General features: G+C 42.2%; 1 protein-coding gene across 3 annotated transcripts in view; it reads left to right on the top strand.

Annotated features, from left to right (window-relative positions):
- The window catches only part of EXOC4 (exocyst complex component 4), a 572,497-nt gene that overhangs the window by 301,459 nt on the left and 252,711 nt on the right, over window positions 1–18,327 (top strand). For all 3 annotated transcript variants that reach the window (XM_061638085.1, XM_061638088.1, XM_061638087.1), the window contains exon 10: window positions 11,361–11,457. In XM_061638085.1, the coding sequence (XP_061494069.1) occupies window positions 11,361–11,457 (97 nt within the window). The remainder of the gene's footprint in view (window positions 1–11,360; window positions 11,458–18,327) is intronic.

The raw sequence follows: 18,327 nt of genomic DNA, 5'->3' as shown, positions 1-18,327 counted from the left end.
ACAGTTCTCCCAATGGAGGGCTGTAGAAAGTGGAGTCCCTCAAGGATCGGTATTGGGACCTGTACTTTTCAACTTGTTCATTAATGACCTAGAATTAGGAGTGAGCAGTGAAGTGGCCAAGTTTGCTGACTTCACTAAATTGTTCAGGGTTGTTAAAACAAAAAGGGATTGCGAAGAGCTCCAAAAAGACCTCTCCAAACTGAGTGAATGGGTGGAAAAATGTCAAATGCAATTCAATATAAACAAGTGTAAAATTATGCATATTGGAGCAAAAAATCTTAATTTCACATATACGCTCATGGGGTCTGAACTGGCGGTGACCGACCAGGAGAGAGACCTCGGGGTTGTAGTGGACAGCACGATGAAAATGTCGACCCAGTGTGCGGCAGCTGTGAAAAAGGCAAATTCCATGCTAGCGATAATTAGGAAAGGTATTGAAAATAAAACTGCCGATATCATAATGCCATTGTATAAATCTATGGTGTGGCTGCATTTGGAATACTGTGTACAGTTCTGGTCGCCTCATCTCAAAAAGGATATTACAGAGTTGGAAAAGGTTCAGAAGAGGGCAACCAGAATGATCAAGGGGATGGAGCGACTCCCTTATGAGGAAAGGTTGCAGCATTTGGGGCTTTTTAGTTTAGAGAAAAGGCGGGTCAGAGAAGACATGATAGAAGTGTATAAAATTATGCATGGCATTGAGAAAGTGGATAGAGAAAAGTTCTTCTCCCTCTCTCATAATACTAGAACTCGTGGACATTCAAAGAAGCTGAATGTTGGAAGATTCAGGACAGACAAAAGGAAGTACTTCTTTACTCAGCGCATAGTTAAACTATGGAATTTGCTCCCACAAGATGCAGTAATGGCCACCAGCTTGGATGGCTTTAAAAGAAAATTAGACAAATTCATGGAGGACAGGGCTATCAATGGCTACTAGCCATGATGGCTGTGCTCTGCCATCCTAGTCAGAGGCAGCATGCTTCTGAAAACCAGTTGCCGGAAGCCTCAGGAGAGGAGAGTGTGCTTGCACTCGGGTCCTGCTTGCGGGCTTCCCCCAGGCACCTGGTTGGCCACTGTGAGAACAGGATGCTGGACTAGATGGGCCACTGGCCTGATCCAGCAGGCTCTTCTTATGGTCTTATGTTCTTATGAATGTCTACCAGCAAGGAGATGGAGCGACTCCCCTATGAGGAAAGGTTGCTGCATTTGGGGCTTTTTAATTTAGAGAAAAGGCAAGTAAATCAAATAATATAAAAATCAAATAATAAATATAATAAAGTAAGAGGTGACAGGATAGTGAAGGGAACAGTAAAGAGTAAAGGGAACATGATAGAGGCATGTAAAATTATGCATGGCATGGAGAAAGTGGACAGAGAAAAGTTTCCCTCATAACACTAAAACTGGCGGCTCTTCAAAAAAGCTGAATCAGGACAGACAAAAGAAAGGACTTCTTCACACAGTGCATAGTTAAACTATGCAATTCACTCACAGAGAATGTAGCGATGGCCACCAACTTGGATGGCTTTAAAAGAGGATTATTTATTTATTTATTTATTACATTTGTATACTGCCCCATAGCCAAAGCTCTCTGGGCAGTTTACAGCAATTAAAAACAAATATACAAACTTTAAAACACAAAAAAAATTAAAAATAATTTAAAAACACATGCTAAATTACACAAATACATGGAGGATACAGCTATTAATGGCTACTAGTCACAACGGCTAAGTTCTCCCTCCACAGTCAGAGGTATTACGCTTCTGAAAGTCACTTGCTGGAAACCACAGGAGGCAAGAGAGCTCTTGCACTCAGGCCCTGTCTGCTGGCTTCCCAGAGGTATCCGGCTGTCCACTGAGAGAACAGGATGCTGGACTAGATGGGCCATTTACCTGATCCAGCAGGCTCTTATTATGTTCTTATGCTCTAGGAGAGCCTGGCTGGGAGTCCAGAGTCTGTGACTTCAAATCGCCGCTCGTGTCTCCTGGGTGTAAAGGGCCAGCTAAAGATCACCCCCACAGAGAGTGGCTCAGGGGTTACATGCCCTGCCACCTGTGCAGCTGTGGGCAAGCTGCATAGTCCCAAGGAGCCCAGTTGCCCCCAGCTGGCAGTTGCAGACAAGGAAGGGGCTGGCTTGTGCAGCGGTGGCAAGCTGAGCAGGCCCTAGCCAGCTGGGGAGGACTAGCCTCAGAGGGAGGCAATGGTAAACCCCCTCTGAATACCTCTTACCATGAAAACCCTATTCATAGGGTTGCCATAAGTCGGGATCGACTTGAAGGCAGTCTATGCTCTAGCCAGGATTTTGAAAGTCGGAGGCAAGCCTACCTAATGTACCAGAGCAGATGGAAGATTCTTATATCCAGGCCTTCGGGGGGGGGCATGCGGGGAGGGCATAGCTCAGTGCTTTGCATGACTGTCTCAAGTTCAATCTGGCATTTTCAGGTAAAGAGTCTTAGGTAGCAGGACTGAGAAAGGCCCTTCTTATTGAGACTTTAGAAAGCTGCTGCCAGTGAGAGTATATAATACTGGTTTGATTCAGTAAAAGGCAGTTCAGGGGACAGGGCTGTAGCTTAGTGATAGAGCATCTGCTTTGCAGGCAGAAGGTCCCAGGGTCAACCCCCAGCATCTCCAGGTAGGGTTGGGAGAGAGCCCAGTCTGAAATCCAGGGGAGCCACTGCCTGTCATTGTACACAATATTGAGCTAGAAGGACCAGTAATGTGGCTCAATATAACGCAAGTGGTAAACCATACATCCTATGTTCCTAGCTTCATATATTCATATATGAGAGAGCTGGTTGGGTTGGAAGGTAGCATGCTAGCTCCCTCCCAAACATTTGAGGGTTTGAGGATGCATGTGCCAGATTTTCTTTTCTCAAAGGAAAAAGGATCGTAGACCTGTTGTAGAGCACATCCTTTTCATGCAGAAAGTATGAGGCTCAATCCCAGACATCTCTAGCCAAAAGAATGTATGCGAAACATCTGTCTGTCTGTCTGTCTGTCTGTCTTTCTCTGTGTCTCTCCCCTCCCACTCCCTGGGATCCCAAAGAGCTGCTATCAGAGTGATTGGTACTGCAAACTATGGTCTTACTCAGTATGACTCAATTATTTGTAAGTCAAGCAAAGGTTTCTTCAGTGAGTCAAGGACAGTTTTCTTGGGAAGGTACATACTGAGATCCTTCACTTTTTGATAGCGTTCAATCCAATGGTTGCATTTTCCCCTTCATATATTGTAATATGGGAGGCTGGTACTTCCTTTTTAAAATATAGCTTTCCCCCTTCCTTGGGACTACTTTTCTTGCCTACCTTAAATATGCCACTTGCCTGTGCCACCTCTCTTCACCCATTCCTGCAAATTACCCATTCCTGGGTATAGGATGCAAATGGCACCTTCAGCCAAAGAGCTTGAGGTTTATCTTGTTTCTCTAGGAGTCTTTAAGTCTCAAGAACAGAGCATATTTGTTGCATACAAAAAGTCCTAGGTTTAATTTGTGATATCTCGAGTTAAAAGTTAGCATACAGCAGGGATGGCTGTGAAAGACTCCTACCTGAGATCCTGGAGAGGTACTGCTAGTCAGATTAGACCACACTGGGCTGGCTGGTTTGATCTGTCTCAATATAAGCCAGTTTCATGTGAATGTTTGTGGATTTTCTTTACATCTAATGAACATTATATGTCATTTTCACAAATGTATGCAGGTGCAATTGATGGGTGTTGTTGCACGTACTCTACAAAAAATGTCAGAAATTATTCTGCACTAAAGGATTGCCCACTCAGTCAAAATTCAGATACCTCCCAATGCCTACCAAAGCAAGGTGTTTTGGGCACACACATCTTTTCTAGCTAACTTGGCTGGTTCATGGATCATTGCATTTCTCCATGAAACTGCCAGCTCCATCCAATAGAGACAATACTCCTGAATAATCACTTTTCCTGGAGTGAAAGAGAGGTGAGTGAAACACTCCTGATCTTGCCATGGATTGTTGATCTTTTTGATCTCTGTAACATCTGGTTAAAGCCTTTAATGTATTCTAGAGATTTCAGAAGTTGGAGTGACTTCATGGCATTTTGTTTTGTTTTTAATCCCAAGACAAACTGGTCTTTAAGGTTGTGGTGCGTATCTACTCTTTGGAATTCCCACCCTTTAAATATTAGACAGGCGCCATCTCTGTTATCTTTTTGGCACTTACTGAAGACCTTCCTCTTTCAAAACACCTTTTAAGTAGAGACCTTATACCAGTCTGCATCTGTGTTGGAATTGCTTTTTAAGATGTTTTAAAAACTTTTTTTTAAAAAAAGATGTTTTTAAGATGTTTTGTTTTAATGTGTTTTTAAAGATGCTTTGTTTTAATGTCTTAAAGTTTTTTCTTTTTAAAGATGTTTTAGAGTGCTTTTACTGTTTTTGTTTGCTGTCCTGGGCACCACAACACAACAATATCCTTAGAAACATTTCAGGGTGACAAGTTCCCTCATAGCATTCCTAATGGTTGCACCTTTGGATTTAATGTCTTGTGCTGCTCAGCTATAGGAACTGTGGTTGGAGTCTGAAAATAATCTCTGTATTTGTGTGTGTATGTTCCTGAAAGCAAAGGAGAGAGCCTATTTCTTCTGTCTGTTGTAAAGTGTTGCCTACGATTCTTGTGGTGGCTCGTGACACTAAACTTCTTGGCTAGGATGGTGGGTTTGCACTTTTAATGCTGCTGGTTGGTGGTCAAGGAATGGTTTCTTAGGTATAGTAAGTTCTAGATTTTTCACTACTGTTTAACTGTCTTCTCTGTGTACCATGAGAAAGCTGATTCCCCCTCCTTTTCCCCCCCGGTATTAAAATATTTAGAAACTTCACTGAGCTCAAATTTCCTCCAATTAGCAGCCAGCATGATACGCATAGGAGTAGTTTCGGCAAGTTTTAAAACTGGAAACTTCTACCACCTTGCTGAGAAAGGTGTATGATGTCATTATCTATTTCCCCTTGAACTCCGAAAGAGTATCTCTCCAAGCTGAGACTTAGCTACATCTTACTCCTCAGTTCTCTGCATTATTGTGCATAGAAGGCCAAGGCCTAGATTTTAGTAAGTACTTGAAAAAACTTAGATTCAAAACCTGTTTTCAGTGGCTGGCCTGAGCTTCTTTATAGGGTTGATTTAAGGATGCCTAAGTAAATGTACAGACTTTGAACGCTTGAAATATGCTATAGTTGTTAATTAATATTTCCAGTTTTATTTCATTTATTACTATAATTTCTGTTCTGCCTTTCTAAAAACATATGGTAGCTCAGGAACTTAAAACCATATAAACTACTACAACTAATAATAATGTTCAACTTACTAAAACAAAAACTAACAATATCAGTCAATTTCGAAACAACAGCAATGTATGCTGTAGAAACAATATTCCAGAGTAGCCAGCTGTCCACGTAAAAGCAGGCTGCAAAGAAGCTGGTGAAACTGTCCAGATTCAAGGTTCCTGGTCAGGTCCTGTCACTGGTTCCAACCTGACATATTCCAGATGAACCGGGGACCTTGAAAAGGGCCTCAGAAGACCAATGAAGCACATTTTTAAAAAATTTGAAATTAATGGTGTACTGTACTCTTGCATTGTATGGAAATGGACTGCCTTCAAGTCGATTATGACTTATGGCGACCCTATGAATAGGGTGTTCATGGTAAGCGGTAGTCAGAGGGGGTTTACCATCGCCTCCCTCTGAGGCTGAGAGGCAGTGACTGGCCCAAGGTCACCCAGTGAGCTTGAATCCTGCTCTCCCAGGTTGACGTCCAACACTCTAACCATTACGCCACACTATAAGACTAAGAATCTGGGGACCATAGGTCAATGGTAGAGTACCTGTGTAGCATGCAGAAGGCTTCAGACTGAATCATTGGTGGGATGACTCCCATGACTGGCATACAGCAATTGAAGGATATAACTTGTTCAAAAAGAACAGAAGGAATAAAAAGGGAGGTGGAGTTGTGCTATATGTTAAAAATATATATCCCTGCACAGAAATACAGGAATATGAGCTTGGTAGCTCCACTGAGAGTATCTGGATTAATATTAATGGGGCAAGTAAGAAAAGGAATGTGATGCTTGGAGTCTACTGCTGACCACCCAGTCAAGGAGAAGACGAGAATGTAACTTTTGAAAAGCAAATTGCCAATGTTTCGAGGAGGCATGATGTAGTAGTAATGGGGGACTTCAATTATCACAGTATCTGTTGGGAGACACATTGTGCCAAACACAGCCCCTCCAAGAAATTTCTGACATGTTGGAGATAACTTTCTCCTACAGAAAGTGGAGGAAGCAACCAGAGGATCAGCTATCCTGGACTTGATTCTGACCAATAGAGATGATTTGGTGGATGAAGTGGCAGTTACAGGAATGCTGGGGCAAAGTGACCACACCAGTGTGGCTTCACAAAAAGCTTAGAGACGACCTGAAAACAAAAAAGGGCATATACAGGAAGTGGAAAGTAGGCCAAGCCACAAAGGAAGAGTACAGGCAGGTATCACGGAATTGCAGGGATGGTGTCAGGAAGGCTAAAGCTGAGAATGAGCTGAGGTTAGCAAGAGATGCTAAAAGCAACAAAAAAGCTTTTTTCAGGTATGTCCATAGTAAAAGACAGAGAAAAGAAATGGTGGCACACCTACTCAATAAGGATGGCAAAATGATAACAGATGACAAAGAAAAGGCAGAAGTGCTCAGTTCCTACTTTGGCTCAGTCTTCTCCCCAAAAAGGGTCTGTGACCCTCCTGGGAAACATGAAGTAGAAGGGGCAAGATTGGAACTTGAGATTGATAGACAAATGGTCAAGGAATACCTAATCACTTTGAACGAGTTCAAATCGGCAGGGCCCAATAAACTGCATCCTAGAATATTGAAGGAACTGGCTGAAGAACTCTCAGAACCGCTGTCTATTATCTTTGTGAAATCGTGAAGGACTGGTGAAGTGTCAGATGACTGGAGGAGAGCTAATGTTGTCCCTATCTTCAAAAAGGGCAAGAAGGAGGAACCAGAGAACTACAGACCAGTCAGCCTAACATCAGTCCCTGGAAAAACTCTGGAGTAGATTATAAAGCAGTCAATCTGTAAGCACCTTGAAAGCAATGCAGTGATTACTAGGACCCAGCATGGATTTATGAAGAACAAATCCTGCTAAACTAATCTTATCTTGTTTTTTAATCGGGTAACCTCCCTTGTAGACTGTGGGAATGCTGTGGACATAATATATCTCGACTTCAGCAAAGCTTTTGACAAAGTGCCCCATGAGATTCTGATTAGCAAGCTAGCTAAATGTGGGCTGGATGGAACAACTATCAGGTGGATCCACAGTTGGCTCCAGTATCGTACTCAAAGAGTGCTTATCATTGGTTCCTTCTCAAACTGGGCAGATGTAACTAGTGGGGTACCACAGGGCTCGGTTCTGGGCCTAGTGCTCTTCAACATTTTTATTAATGACTTGGATGAGGAGGTATAGAGCATGCTTATCAAATTTGCAGATGATACAAAATTGGGGGGCACAGCTAATACCATGGAAGACAGCAACAAAATTCAAAGGTACCTTGATAGGCTGGAGCATTGGGCTGAAAACAACAGAATGAAATTCAACAGGGATAAATGCAAAGTTCTACACGTAGGAAAAAGAAACCAAATGCACAGTTATAAGATGGGGGATACTTGGCTCAGCAATACGATATATGGGAAGGATCTTGGAATTAATAAGTTTTTTAAATTCATGTTTTAACCCTCTTTTAAAGGTGTTTTTAAAGCTTTTTTAAAGAAATGTTTTTAATGTTGTTTTGTCAAACTCCCCTAAAATGATGCACAGGATCCGAAATGGCAGAAAAAGTGGGAGGAAGTTGATGGCCTTATAGGCCCCTTCCAACCCTACTCTTCTATGATTGGCATCTCCTGTTAAAAGGATCAGGAGCAGGTGATAGTAAAGACTTGCCCAAGATGCTGGAGAGCTACAGCCAGTTTTTATTGGTAAGCCGCCCTGAGTTCCAATTTTGGAAAAAGGGCGGGGTAAAAATAAAGATTTATTATTATTATTATTATTATTATTATAGAAAATACTTGGTGGCAGACTAGTTGTGTGACCCTCCTGTGTTCCAAAAAACCTGGTTTTCCTTGCTCTCTTATTGGAAGGAGGGAAGCCCAGGGCACATGCAGAGTCACAGTGGGCAGCCCCATTGAGAGTGGGTAGTTTTGCTATGTGGCACTGTGTTGGGCTCAGTTGGAGCATTCAGTCACACATAATGCACATGCCTTCTCTTCATGGAGACGCACACATGACATAGCATTGACATTTCAGGGTCCATTATGAAGATATTCCGCTAATGGACGCTGTCTCTTGACTTCCACTCAGGAATACCTTCAGGTAGGTTCACTTGGTTGAGAGCACAACAAAAGAAGTTATCCTTGACTTTATGATCATTTTTGCTTTGCATCCACCCCCCCTCCCCAAAAAAGAGAAACCTTATAGTTGATTATCAGTAAAATTAAATCAGCATGCTGGCACACTTCCTTTTATACTGCAGCTGGAAAATGTTTAAAGCTTTCCTGATTGCTATAGAAGGCAGCCATAACCCATCTTTCATAAAGATCTGAAAAATAAAACAACCATTGATAGGAATGTGAGATATCTGGGAATGGTGAGGAGGTCACGAAAGCCACTGTTCCTTGAATTTGTAAAAGAAAAAGCAGCATTCTGTGGAGGTGAAGGTTGTGTTCATAGAGGGATTTCATGGCAGGCAGTTGCAGACTTGTTGGTATGCAGAGCTACCATCATTTTCATAACGGCTTGGAAGTAATCTGGCTGTTCTGCTCCAAGTGAAAGATTTACTAATTTTATAGAAGTAGAAAATTTGGCTGATAAAAAAATATGCGGTATGTTCCTATGTTCTAGGGTTGGGCATTAGGGTAGTGTATGTAGCTTTCGACAAAACCAATGCAGCCATAATTAAGCTTCTTTTTTTTGTCTTGGTTCCAAAGCCCTCACACAGCAAGTTCAGTTGTTGGGATAGTCTTGGTGCAGCCAAATGAGGGTTTATTTAACAATTGTGTACTAATTAGCTAGCAAGGCTTGGTAGTTTTGTTTCCAGGCCTTAGAACTTGAAATGTAGTTAATCTGGCTCTCCCTCTCTGAGTTAAACACGTGAGTTAAAATTTTCTACACAGGAGGCAGAAGGCTGCAGATTGGGTATAATTGGGTCTTAAACAAATTAAAGGTAACAGCCGCCATTTCTGAACTGTGAGTGCATTGCTTTCTGGATATTGTCACTCCTGAGGTCCTACGAAGTACATTGTGTAAAGCTGATGCTGTTGGCATCTCCCATTTCCTACAGTGTGGTGTGTCCAGAGGACAGAGTCTATGGTGTGATATCTCTTGATTCAAGTTCCAGTTCACCCACTGGTGAAGCATGTACTAATTGCTGGAGACCACAAATGGAGAGAGTGCTGTTGCACTCATGTCCTACTGACAAGCTTCCCGGAGGCATCTGGTTGGAGCCTGGGAAAAAAAGATCCTGGGCTAGCAGGGCTCTTCTTATGTTCTTACATTCTGAGGAGATCTGAATACACATTGTATGTTTTGTTATTAACTCTCCCATCCAAGTCATAATTTTAATGCATGAATGAGAAGCGTAGACTTCTTCTTCTCTACATTTCCTTTAACTTTTGCAAGTCTCAGTTTGTTCTCCTTTCCCAGTGATGACTAACACAGAGAAGTAGAAGATTTTGAGTTTTTTTCCTGGATTGTACCATTCACAAGTGGAGTTACATGCTTGAATATTCCCCCTTTATTTGTCTCTCTCCACCCCAACCCTGGTCCATTTAAAAAAGGTTGCCCTATAGATGAAAAAGGTGCAGAAAAATGATCAAGGGTTGGGAGCATCTTCCCTAGTAAGAAAGGTTAAGCATTTGAGGCTTTCTAGATTAGAAAAAAAGACATGATAATGGGGAGATAATAGATGTTTATAAAACTATGAATTACACAAAGAGTAGATAGAATTTTTTGAGTCATTGCTTGGAACTTCTAGAGTTCTGCTCAGGATCACCCGCTGAAACTGATTGGTAGTAGATTCTGGATGGTCTAAAGAGAGCACTTGTTCATGCCATGTGTAATTAAATTTGAGGATTTGCTTCAATGCCATCTGGTGGTGTTCTCTAGCTGAGATGGATTTTTAAAAGGATTGGAGAAATTCATGGAGGAAAGGCCTGATCAACTACAATTAACCATGATGGCAAAATTTCACCCCCTGCAGCTAACCTTTTATTATATTATTGTACTACTACTGCTGCTGCTGCTACCACTATGACTACTACTACCTCTTCTTCTTATTATTATTATTGTTATTGTTATTATTGTTGTTGTTGTTGTTGTTATTATTATTATTACATTTATATCCCACCTTTTGTCCAAGGGGCTTGGGGTGGCGCACAAACATGGTTTCCCCTCCATATTGTATCCTCACAACAACCCTGTGAGGTAGCATTAGGTTGAGAGACAATGACAGGCCCAAGGTCACCTGGGGAGATTCATGTCCAAGTGGGGATTTGAACCCTGGTCTTCCATGTCCCACTCCAATGCTTTAACCAGTATACTACACTGATTCTGAAGATTACCTACCTCACTATCAAATACTGGGGACAAACAATGAGAGAGGGCTCTTCATGCCATGCTTGTGGGATTTTCAGAGCATCTGGAGGTGGAAGCCTGGTCCAGCTCAGGAAAATTGCACAATATGATTTTTCTAATCATGTGGTTTGGCTCACAGTTACTGTTGGAAGCAGTTGAGTTATGTCTGTGCATTCCAGTATTAAACTGGTGGCAAAGTGGACTGTTGAATATTATCTCAGACAAGAAGCAATTGCAAGTTACTTGGGTCAGCTTCCCCCTTCTGTCTCCTGGGGCATCAGGAACCACCATTTTTTTTTGGTGGGGTGGACATGATGTTAGGTAGGATGGATTTGAACCCTCCTCCCCAAATGAAGACTCCAGTGGTTTTGCTCACTGTTGGGGACTTCAGGTTTGTTGTTATTTGCATTGGGAAAGAAGTCCCCTTCCCGCAGTTAAATTGGGTTATGACTGGGTGTGTGTGTTCCTTTCCTGGTGGCATGTTTCTTTCTTGTGCAATCTTGTAATTAACTCCACAAAAGTTACTAGCCCATCTGCCCATGCATATCAGTATCCAAAAAAGAGAGATATAGTAAGCTGGGGGAGATCCAATTTCTAATACGCTGCAACAGCCTGAGCCTCTTGGCATTCATTCAGCGCAAAAGTGGACTAATTCAGATGATCATGAAGGCAGGAAAGTGCATGGTGCTTGAAAATCAACATTTGGGTGTTTTGTGTGTGTTTCCTTTTAAGGAGGACCTGATGACAACTTGATAGAAGGCGGTGGGACAAAGTTTGTCTGCAAGCCGGGAGCCCGAAATATCACAGTCATCTTTCATCCGCTTCTGAGGTAACCCTGTCCTACTGAATAACATGTGTGTGTGCAACGCCATGTAAATACAGAAAAATTTATAGTTCTTTCTTGGACTGTGTTCATACATTTAGTTTGTTATTGCAAAGCTTCAGGTTGTTTCCACTGGTACAATAAAACTGTGTAGCTTGGTATCGTGCATAGAATTCAGAATCTTGAGACTCTCTGTTCCATTGTGAGAGAAAAAAGATCCACGTTTCTAGCCATTAAGGCTGCAAACATTGGCACAGTGTGGAGGCAGTCCCTGCTGAAATCTGAAAAGCCAGGAGGGGTCTGCCGGGAATAGGATTTCTGATGGTCTGGGGGTTTCTGTGTGCTCCAGCTTCTTGCCCCTCTCCATGGCTAGCAGAAGTTGACAATTCAACTGAGGTGGCAGCAAATCCTGAGATACAATCATAGGTTGGCTAGCATTAATCTAATCTTTTAAAGAGTGGTACTCAACATAGATCTTCAGATCAGTACCAGCACAATGTATAATGGCAGAGGATTCTCCTAACCCTTCACTCAAAAGGGCCAAACAATAAATATAGCGCACCCGCCTCTCAAGGGTGCAACTATTCCCTAATAGCCATTTCCTCATCTTGACCAGTTCCTGAACACCTCAACGAAAAATAAAGCACTATTGAATGAAAATATTTAAGAATGGGACCGTTTTGTCATGGCGGTGGTGGTGATGGGGACACTTGTGCCGCAAAGTGGAAGCTAGGATTGGTTGCCAGTTTTGATTCAAGTTTTAGATTAATCTTTTAAAGAGTGGTACTCAACATAGTTCTTCAGATCAGTGCCAGTACAATGTGTAATGGCAGAAGCAATGGACGCAAGTGGTGTCGAACGAAACTGGAGAAAGCACATCAACAATGTCAGAAGGCACAATTTGTTAGCTGCCGAGCAGAGAAATAATCTTTCTGCTACTTAGGCACTGATGATAAAAAGAACATTAATCATCTGACTGGAAGATGGAAGTGGGGAGATTAAACTTGAATGGCACTCTAATAAGCTTCCCATTTCCACCTGACTCAGCTCAGGTATTTACAAGTTACAGCAGCCCCTGATGAGTTTTCCAGCTGAGAATTTCTAAAGTATTTTAATAATTGACACATTGCTTCCAAAGGCAGAGAGGCCTTCATTTGCAGTCTTGTAAAGCTGAAACCTGTTTATCAAGAAATCAGCTTACCTTGCAGCGGCTGCAGCATTCGTTTGCTGCTTATTAATCATAACTGGCAGTGAATGATAAACAATTTGCTACAAGCCACAACTAAACTTTTCCCCATTCTTGATCAATAATAAATTACGTTGTTTGCCGCCAAGGGGATCAAGCAGACAAATAAAGCCAGCAAGAGAGCTGTTGTGTTTTAAAGAAGCCAAGAGCATGCATTTGCAGCAAAGTTACCAGGAAAGCTGCACAACTATGTGATAGAAGCAAGAATATATCTCTACAAAGAGATTAGTATGTCAGAACCATGGGGAGATTTAAGTCCACATGTACCTCCATTGCTCTTTGCCATAAATATGAGAGTATTTTGTTTCACTCATTGTGTACTCTACATCAACACAAACAAAACATTCTTAAATGATTAAAAAATACATGAGCCCACATACATGAGCGATGTGCATGAATGAAATCAGAAATCTCCCTAAAGAATCTCTGGCTTCCTCACAGATTGGAGTTGCAAGATTTCCTGAGGAGAAGCAATGACAGCTGAAAGCACTTTAGGTTGGTAGTGTAGACATGTCCTCTGTGCTGAGCTTGGGACTGGAGCTAGATAGAGAGCAGGATTGTGAATGATCAACCAGGGCTATAGAGGGACTAGGCAGCAGGAAGAGGGTGCAAGTTGCGATAGGTGGGTTCAACAGGGGAAAGAAATATACAAGCAAGATGATCACACATTTGAGGGGGCAGGATAGATTGTGCCACAGTGAACAGCCATGAGAGCAGCATCTGGAACAGTTTCAAGCACTGCAACAACTGAAGCTTATGAGAAACCAAAAAGCTTGGGGCCTCCTTGTGGTGCTGTTGGATGGCCTGGATGGTGTCTGTTGCCTCCTCATGTAGAGGAACGGATAGCCAGAAGTGGTGGGTGACCCAGCATGGCAAGAATTTTGAATGTATCACTTGAGAGACCTGACCCAGCACTTCCTGAGGCAAACAACCCACACTTCTCAGAGATCCTCAGTTCCTTCTTCAGATATGGTGTTGGGTGCTTTAGCTGTCTTGTGGTTTGTACTCTCAAGAAGAGAGTTAGTGTCAGAGGGGTCCAAAGTCTGGGGCATGGAAGTCCCCTCTGAGTCTTACGAAGGACTTGAAGGAAAAGAGGATGATGGCCTGACAAACAGAACAGGAAAAACGGTTCTTGTGAGAATCACAAGTGGAGAGAGTATCTGCTATTCTGCTTGTATCTTGCTTGCAGGCTTCCCATTAGGGCATCTGGTTGGCTGCTGTGAGAACAGGATGTTGGACTAGGTGGGCCATTGGCCTGATCCATCGACGTTCTTGTTACGTTCTTATTGTTTGAATCAGTAGGGATGGGGGAGGATATTTGCTAAATCAGATTTATTACTGGATTTTGATATAATCTGACAATCCACATTGGGTTCGGACCGGCATTGATTTCTTACAATGGGTTGTGGCTGTCATCTGCACTTTTTTAAAAAAAATCTGCTCCAAATTTTGTGTTATTGTCTTTGTAGCCATCTATCCTCTAAGCTGATGCATTCTTAACTCAGTGGAACAAGTGTCTACAGCATAAGCATTTTCATTAACATTTTTGTTCGCAATTACGTTAATTTTTTCGCTGGGAAAAAAAAACGTAAATTGGCAACTGCACAAACAATTGAGAACAAATTTCAGATTGGTACTGAAAGCCAGACTGTCGGAATTCAAATGGATAGAAACCAGCTACCTGTCCCTCTGAAGCAGTACTTTCTTTTGTCTGTTCTGAATCTACTGCCACTGGAATTCGGAATTCTGTTATAAGGAAAATAGCTAGCAGTGTCTAATGTGTCTATTAAGCAATCTCTAGGGTCTTGGGCAGAAGTCTTTCATATCACCTGCTACCTAATCCTGTTTTAATTGGAGATGCCAGCAGTTGGGCACAAGATCTTCTGCATCCAAAGCATGTACTCTGCCACTCTTATATGAGAGGGGGAAATATTCTCTCTATCCACTCTCTCCACATGTGCAATTTTATAAATCACTAAGATGTTGAAAGAATTTCACATACATTGCATTAGCTTTAGTACTCCTTGCAACAAACACTAGGACAAGCCAGGACTGGACATAGAGTTAAGGCTTAGCTTATAGCAGTTTATCTACTGCCAGTGAGTGAGTTCATGGCTGAAAGAGGATGGACCTAAGGAATTCCTTGGCTGCACACAGAGCTGCTCTGCTAAAGTGGCCCTCTTGTTGTTATTGTAAAGATTTTGTCATCGTATGGATTAGATTGTGCAGGGCACCATGCTTCGTTCTCTGCTTGCTTTTAAAGGAAAAGAAGTGTTGGTTTGCAATCCTACGTGCCTTGTTTGTTAAAAATAATTTTTCAAAAATAAGTCGACAAGCAATCTGTTTAGATTCCTTGTGTTTGTGAAGTACTTGCAGCTAATGACTCTGATGTCAATAAACTCTTGCTGGCTTAGAGTGCGTTTTATAAAATTGTCAACCACTACATTGTGACAGGAAAGACGCCTGTTAGGGAAATGCTTTCTCCAAAGTGACCGCTTGCTGCAGCGTGTAGTTCTGACTGTTCATCTTTAGCATTTCTGTCAGTTTGTCATGTGCAATCAGATATTATCTTCATTGCTGACATTCAACAAGCATGTAAGGCATAATGAAAACTTCCTATTTCCCCTGTCCCCTCCTCCCTGCCCCAGCCTCTGTCAAACACAGATGACACATTTTGAATAGCAATTTTCATGACACACTTTGGTTTCATTACCAGCTTGATGGGTAGGCAGTGGAAATAATGCGTGTCATAAAAATGGTTAGGGCAAGATTTACAATGGAAAGATCTCTTTGCATTGTACAACGCTCTTGTCACACTGGGAGGAAAAAAGATGGCATTTGCTACATCTTAACTTACTTCCCCCCCCCCCCAAGTAGCACATCAATAACTGTGGGGGAGAGGAGAAATGGAGTTACTACAGAAGTCCTTCTACTAAGGCTTGCCTTGTAGTGCAAGCAGAGGAAGCTGATAGAGAGAAACAGGCTGAGAGTACAATGGTTTCTTTAGTGCAATGCCACTGGCAGTATCCATCAGGGCAATGGATAGGTTTGCAAGAAGCCTGGCTCCTTTTCTGTTACTGACACAGATACAATAGTGTGCTATGATGGCAAAGTGGTGCAGCAGAGGGAAAGTGAAGGGTTGGCTGAAATGAATGTTGAGGACAATGCTTTACAGAGGGCTCAAGGAATGTGTGACTTTAGAGTCAAAATGTAATTCTGGTGGTGGCCCCTTCTAAAAGTATAGCAGGAAAATAATTATATTTTCTGCTGGAGTCAGAATGTCTATTTTTCTTAAATGTGCAAATATGGCTAGTTATTTCCCAGGACTGACACTTTCTCCTTTAGAAGTTAGAGTGTTTGTGAACATTCTATTATATCACAGTACATTAGCCAATGGTTAGGGGCGGCTAGCAGACAGGCAAAACCTCTGAATTCTATGTGCATAGTTTTTCAAAAGGTTTGCATGTAGCTACAAACTCTGTTACCTGATTCTTCCCTTCTTGTTACCCTCATCCTTAGATCTTCTATGTCTGCACCTTGCAGGAACATGAAATCCTCGTCTCCTGGGGTGGGGGAACCTAGGAAGAAAGGTATACTCTCCCAGCAGCCACGCTGTATGCAGTGATACATGCTGTTGCCAAACCAGACTTTGGGTGGTATTCAGTGCTAATTCTACTCATAGTAGGCCCATTGAAGTTAATGAACATGGCTAACTTCGTTAATTTCAGTGGGTTTACTCTGAGTAAGACTTAGTTAAATGCAACCTTTAGGGCCAGGTTAAATAATATGCTAATCAATTTGTGGGAGTTGGTTTGGCATAGCAGTGCACCTTCCCTCTGACCAGCTGACATACCTGTTCCATCTCCAATTCCACAGGCACCTCATCTATGGGCTTTATGTTTGAATGCAGCACACGTGTAAAATCCTGCACAAGTAAACTTGATATATGTGATCAATACAACCAGAAAAAAGGGGGAGATAATAATTGTACAACAAATAAATGGGCTTCTTCAGGAGGAAGGGAGGGATATAAATGGAATACATAAAAATAAAATAAACACTGGAAATCCAAAACTGGGGAACCAATAAAGGGCCATGTTAAGAGGTGGTAACTAAAGAGAAAGTTACATACAATGAAAAAAAAGGGGGGGAACCTCTTTGCTGGGTTTCAAACAAAGATTCATCTAGTCCATTGTTGTTGTTTTTCCATAGTGTTCATCCAGATACTTAAGAAAGGAATGATGAAGAGATAAGATGTGATAATTTGTGAACCATTGTGTAATCTAGGCTGCACTTCAATTCCACACATTAGGCATTAGGTTACATTAACTTCAGTGGAAACTCCTTCTGAGTAAACCTGTGTGAGATTGTGCCACTGAGGAGATATCTGCCTTGGAATGGGCGATGCCACTCCCCCTCCAATTGTACTCTGCAATAGCTTGTTAGGTATAGGTGCTAGAGGACGTTAACCCAAGTTCTCCCATCTCCAAAAATATGAATGAACATAAAGAACTGAAGCTGGATCTCTCAACTTTTTATTGGGAACAGCAAGCCAGAAATGGGAAATGGAGGGATGTGTTGGCCCTGAAGTAGACAGTCTAATTTCCAGTAGGACAACTGTAATGCACAAAGTCCCAGATTAATTACCAGCACTTAATGGGGCTCACTTGCATGCAATAAATGAATAGCAGATATCATTTTCTAACAGGCAAGTGGCTCATTGAAAGGAGTTGATCCCTGGGAATAGATTTTTACAGTTATGAAAAGCTAATTAGACATCCAGCCTGATGAGGAATACACACACATGATTTTTTCCTTGATTAGATATTGTGGGAGGTGCTGAAGTATGAAAATTAGGACTATGAAAGAAGGTTGGTTGCTGCCTCTGTCATCCATTAATATCCAACATCTGCTCAGATGCTAATGTTCTAGACAGAGGGCGGTGCTTCTCTGTGGTTGTGTATTTCCCATTGGTGGGAAGGGAAACGTGGCCGACCAAAACCTGTGAGCTGCTCAGGTAGCTCAGTCTGGCCAAAGCCGCTCGGTGTAACGTTTGTTCAACGCGAATGTTTTTTTCTTTTGCTGGTTTCAGCTGCCATTTGGAAGGTGCTTGGCTCTTCAGGGTAATAATAATTTTACATATGCTTTATGGAATATGTTTATTACCAGACAATTGGATAACAGATGTCTACAGTCTTGAGGCTGATAGAGGGAAGACAATGAAGGGGCTGGAGACAGGAGGGAGAGGGACAGAGATCATAGTGTTTTCTGACTGTGGAACTGCTGTTAGTCCTAACCCTTTGGATGCTGGGTGCCAAGGCCGCTAGGATATCTCAGTACAAGCCGCACTTCATTCAGATCAGGCAGCAATTAAAAGAAGGTTGCAGGGAAGGAGCAGATAGCAAGAAGGCTTATTGGCCTGAAAGCAGAAGTTCTGTCTAAATCACTTGGTTTACATGTCACAAAAGGGTGGAGATGTTAAATGAGCCTGACACCCCAGTTTTCCTCTCTGTGTCTTGGAGGAGACAGCATCTGTCAGGCAACAGACTGCTCCGATGGAAAGCTGATGGTGGTACATCCATCAGTGATTCTTGGATTGCTGCCTCTGATTTAGTGAGGGGAAGGCTAAA

The sequence above is a fragment of the Rhineura floridana genome, chromosome 8 (assembly GCF_030035675.1).
Source record: "Rhineura floridana isolate rRhiFlo1 chromosome 8, rRhiFlo1.hap2, whole genome shotgun sequence".
Taxonomy (NCBI): Eukaryota; Metazoa; Chordata; class Lepidosauria; order Squamata; family Rhineuridae; genus Rhineura; species Rhineura floridana.
Note: the sequence above shows the minus strand (reverse complement) of the source record. Positions and strands in the feature narration are given on the sequence as shown.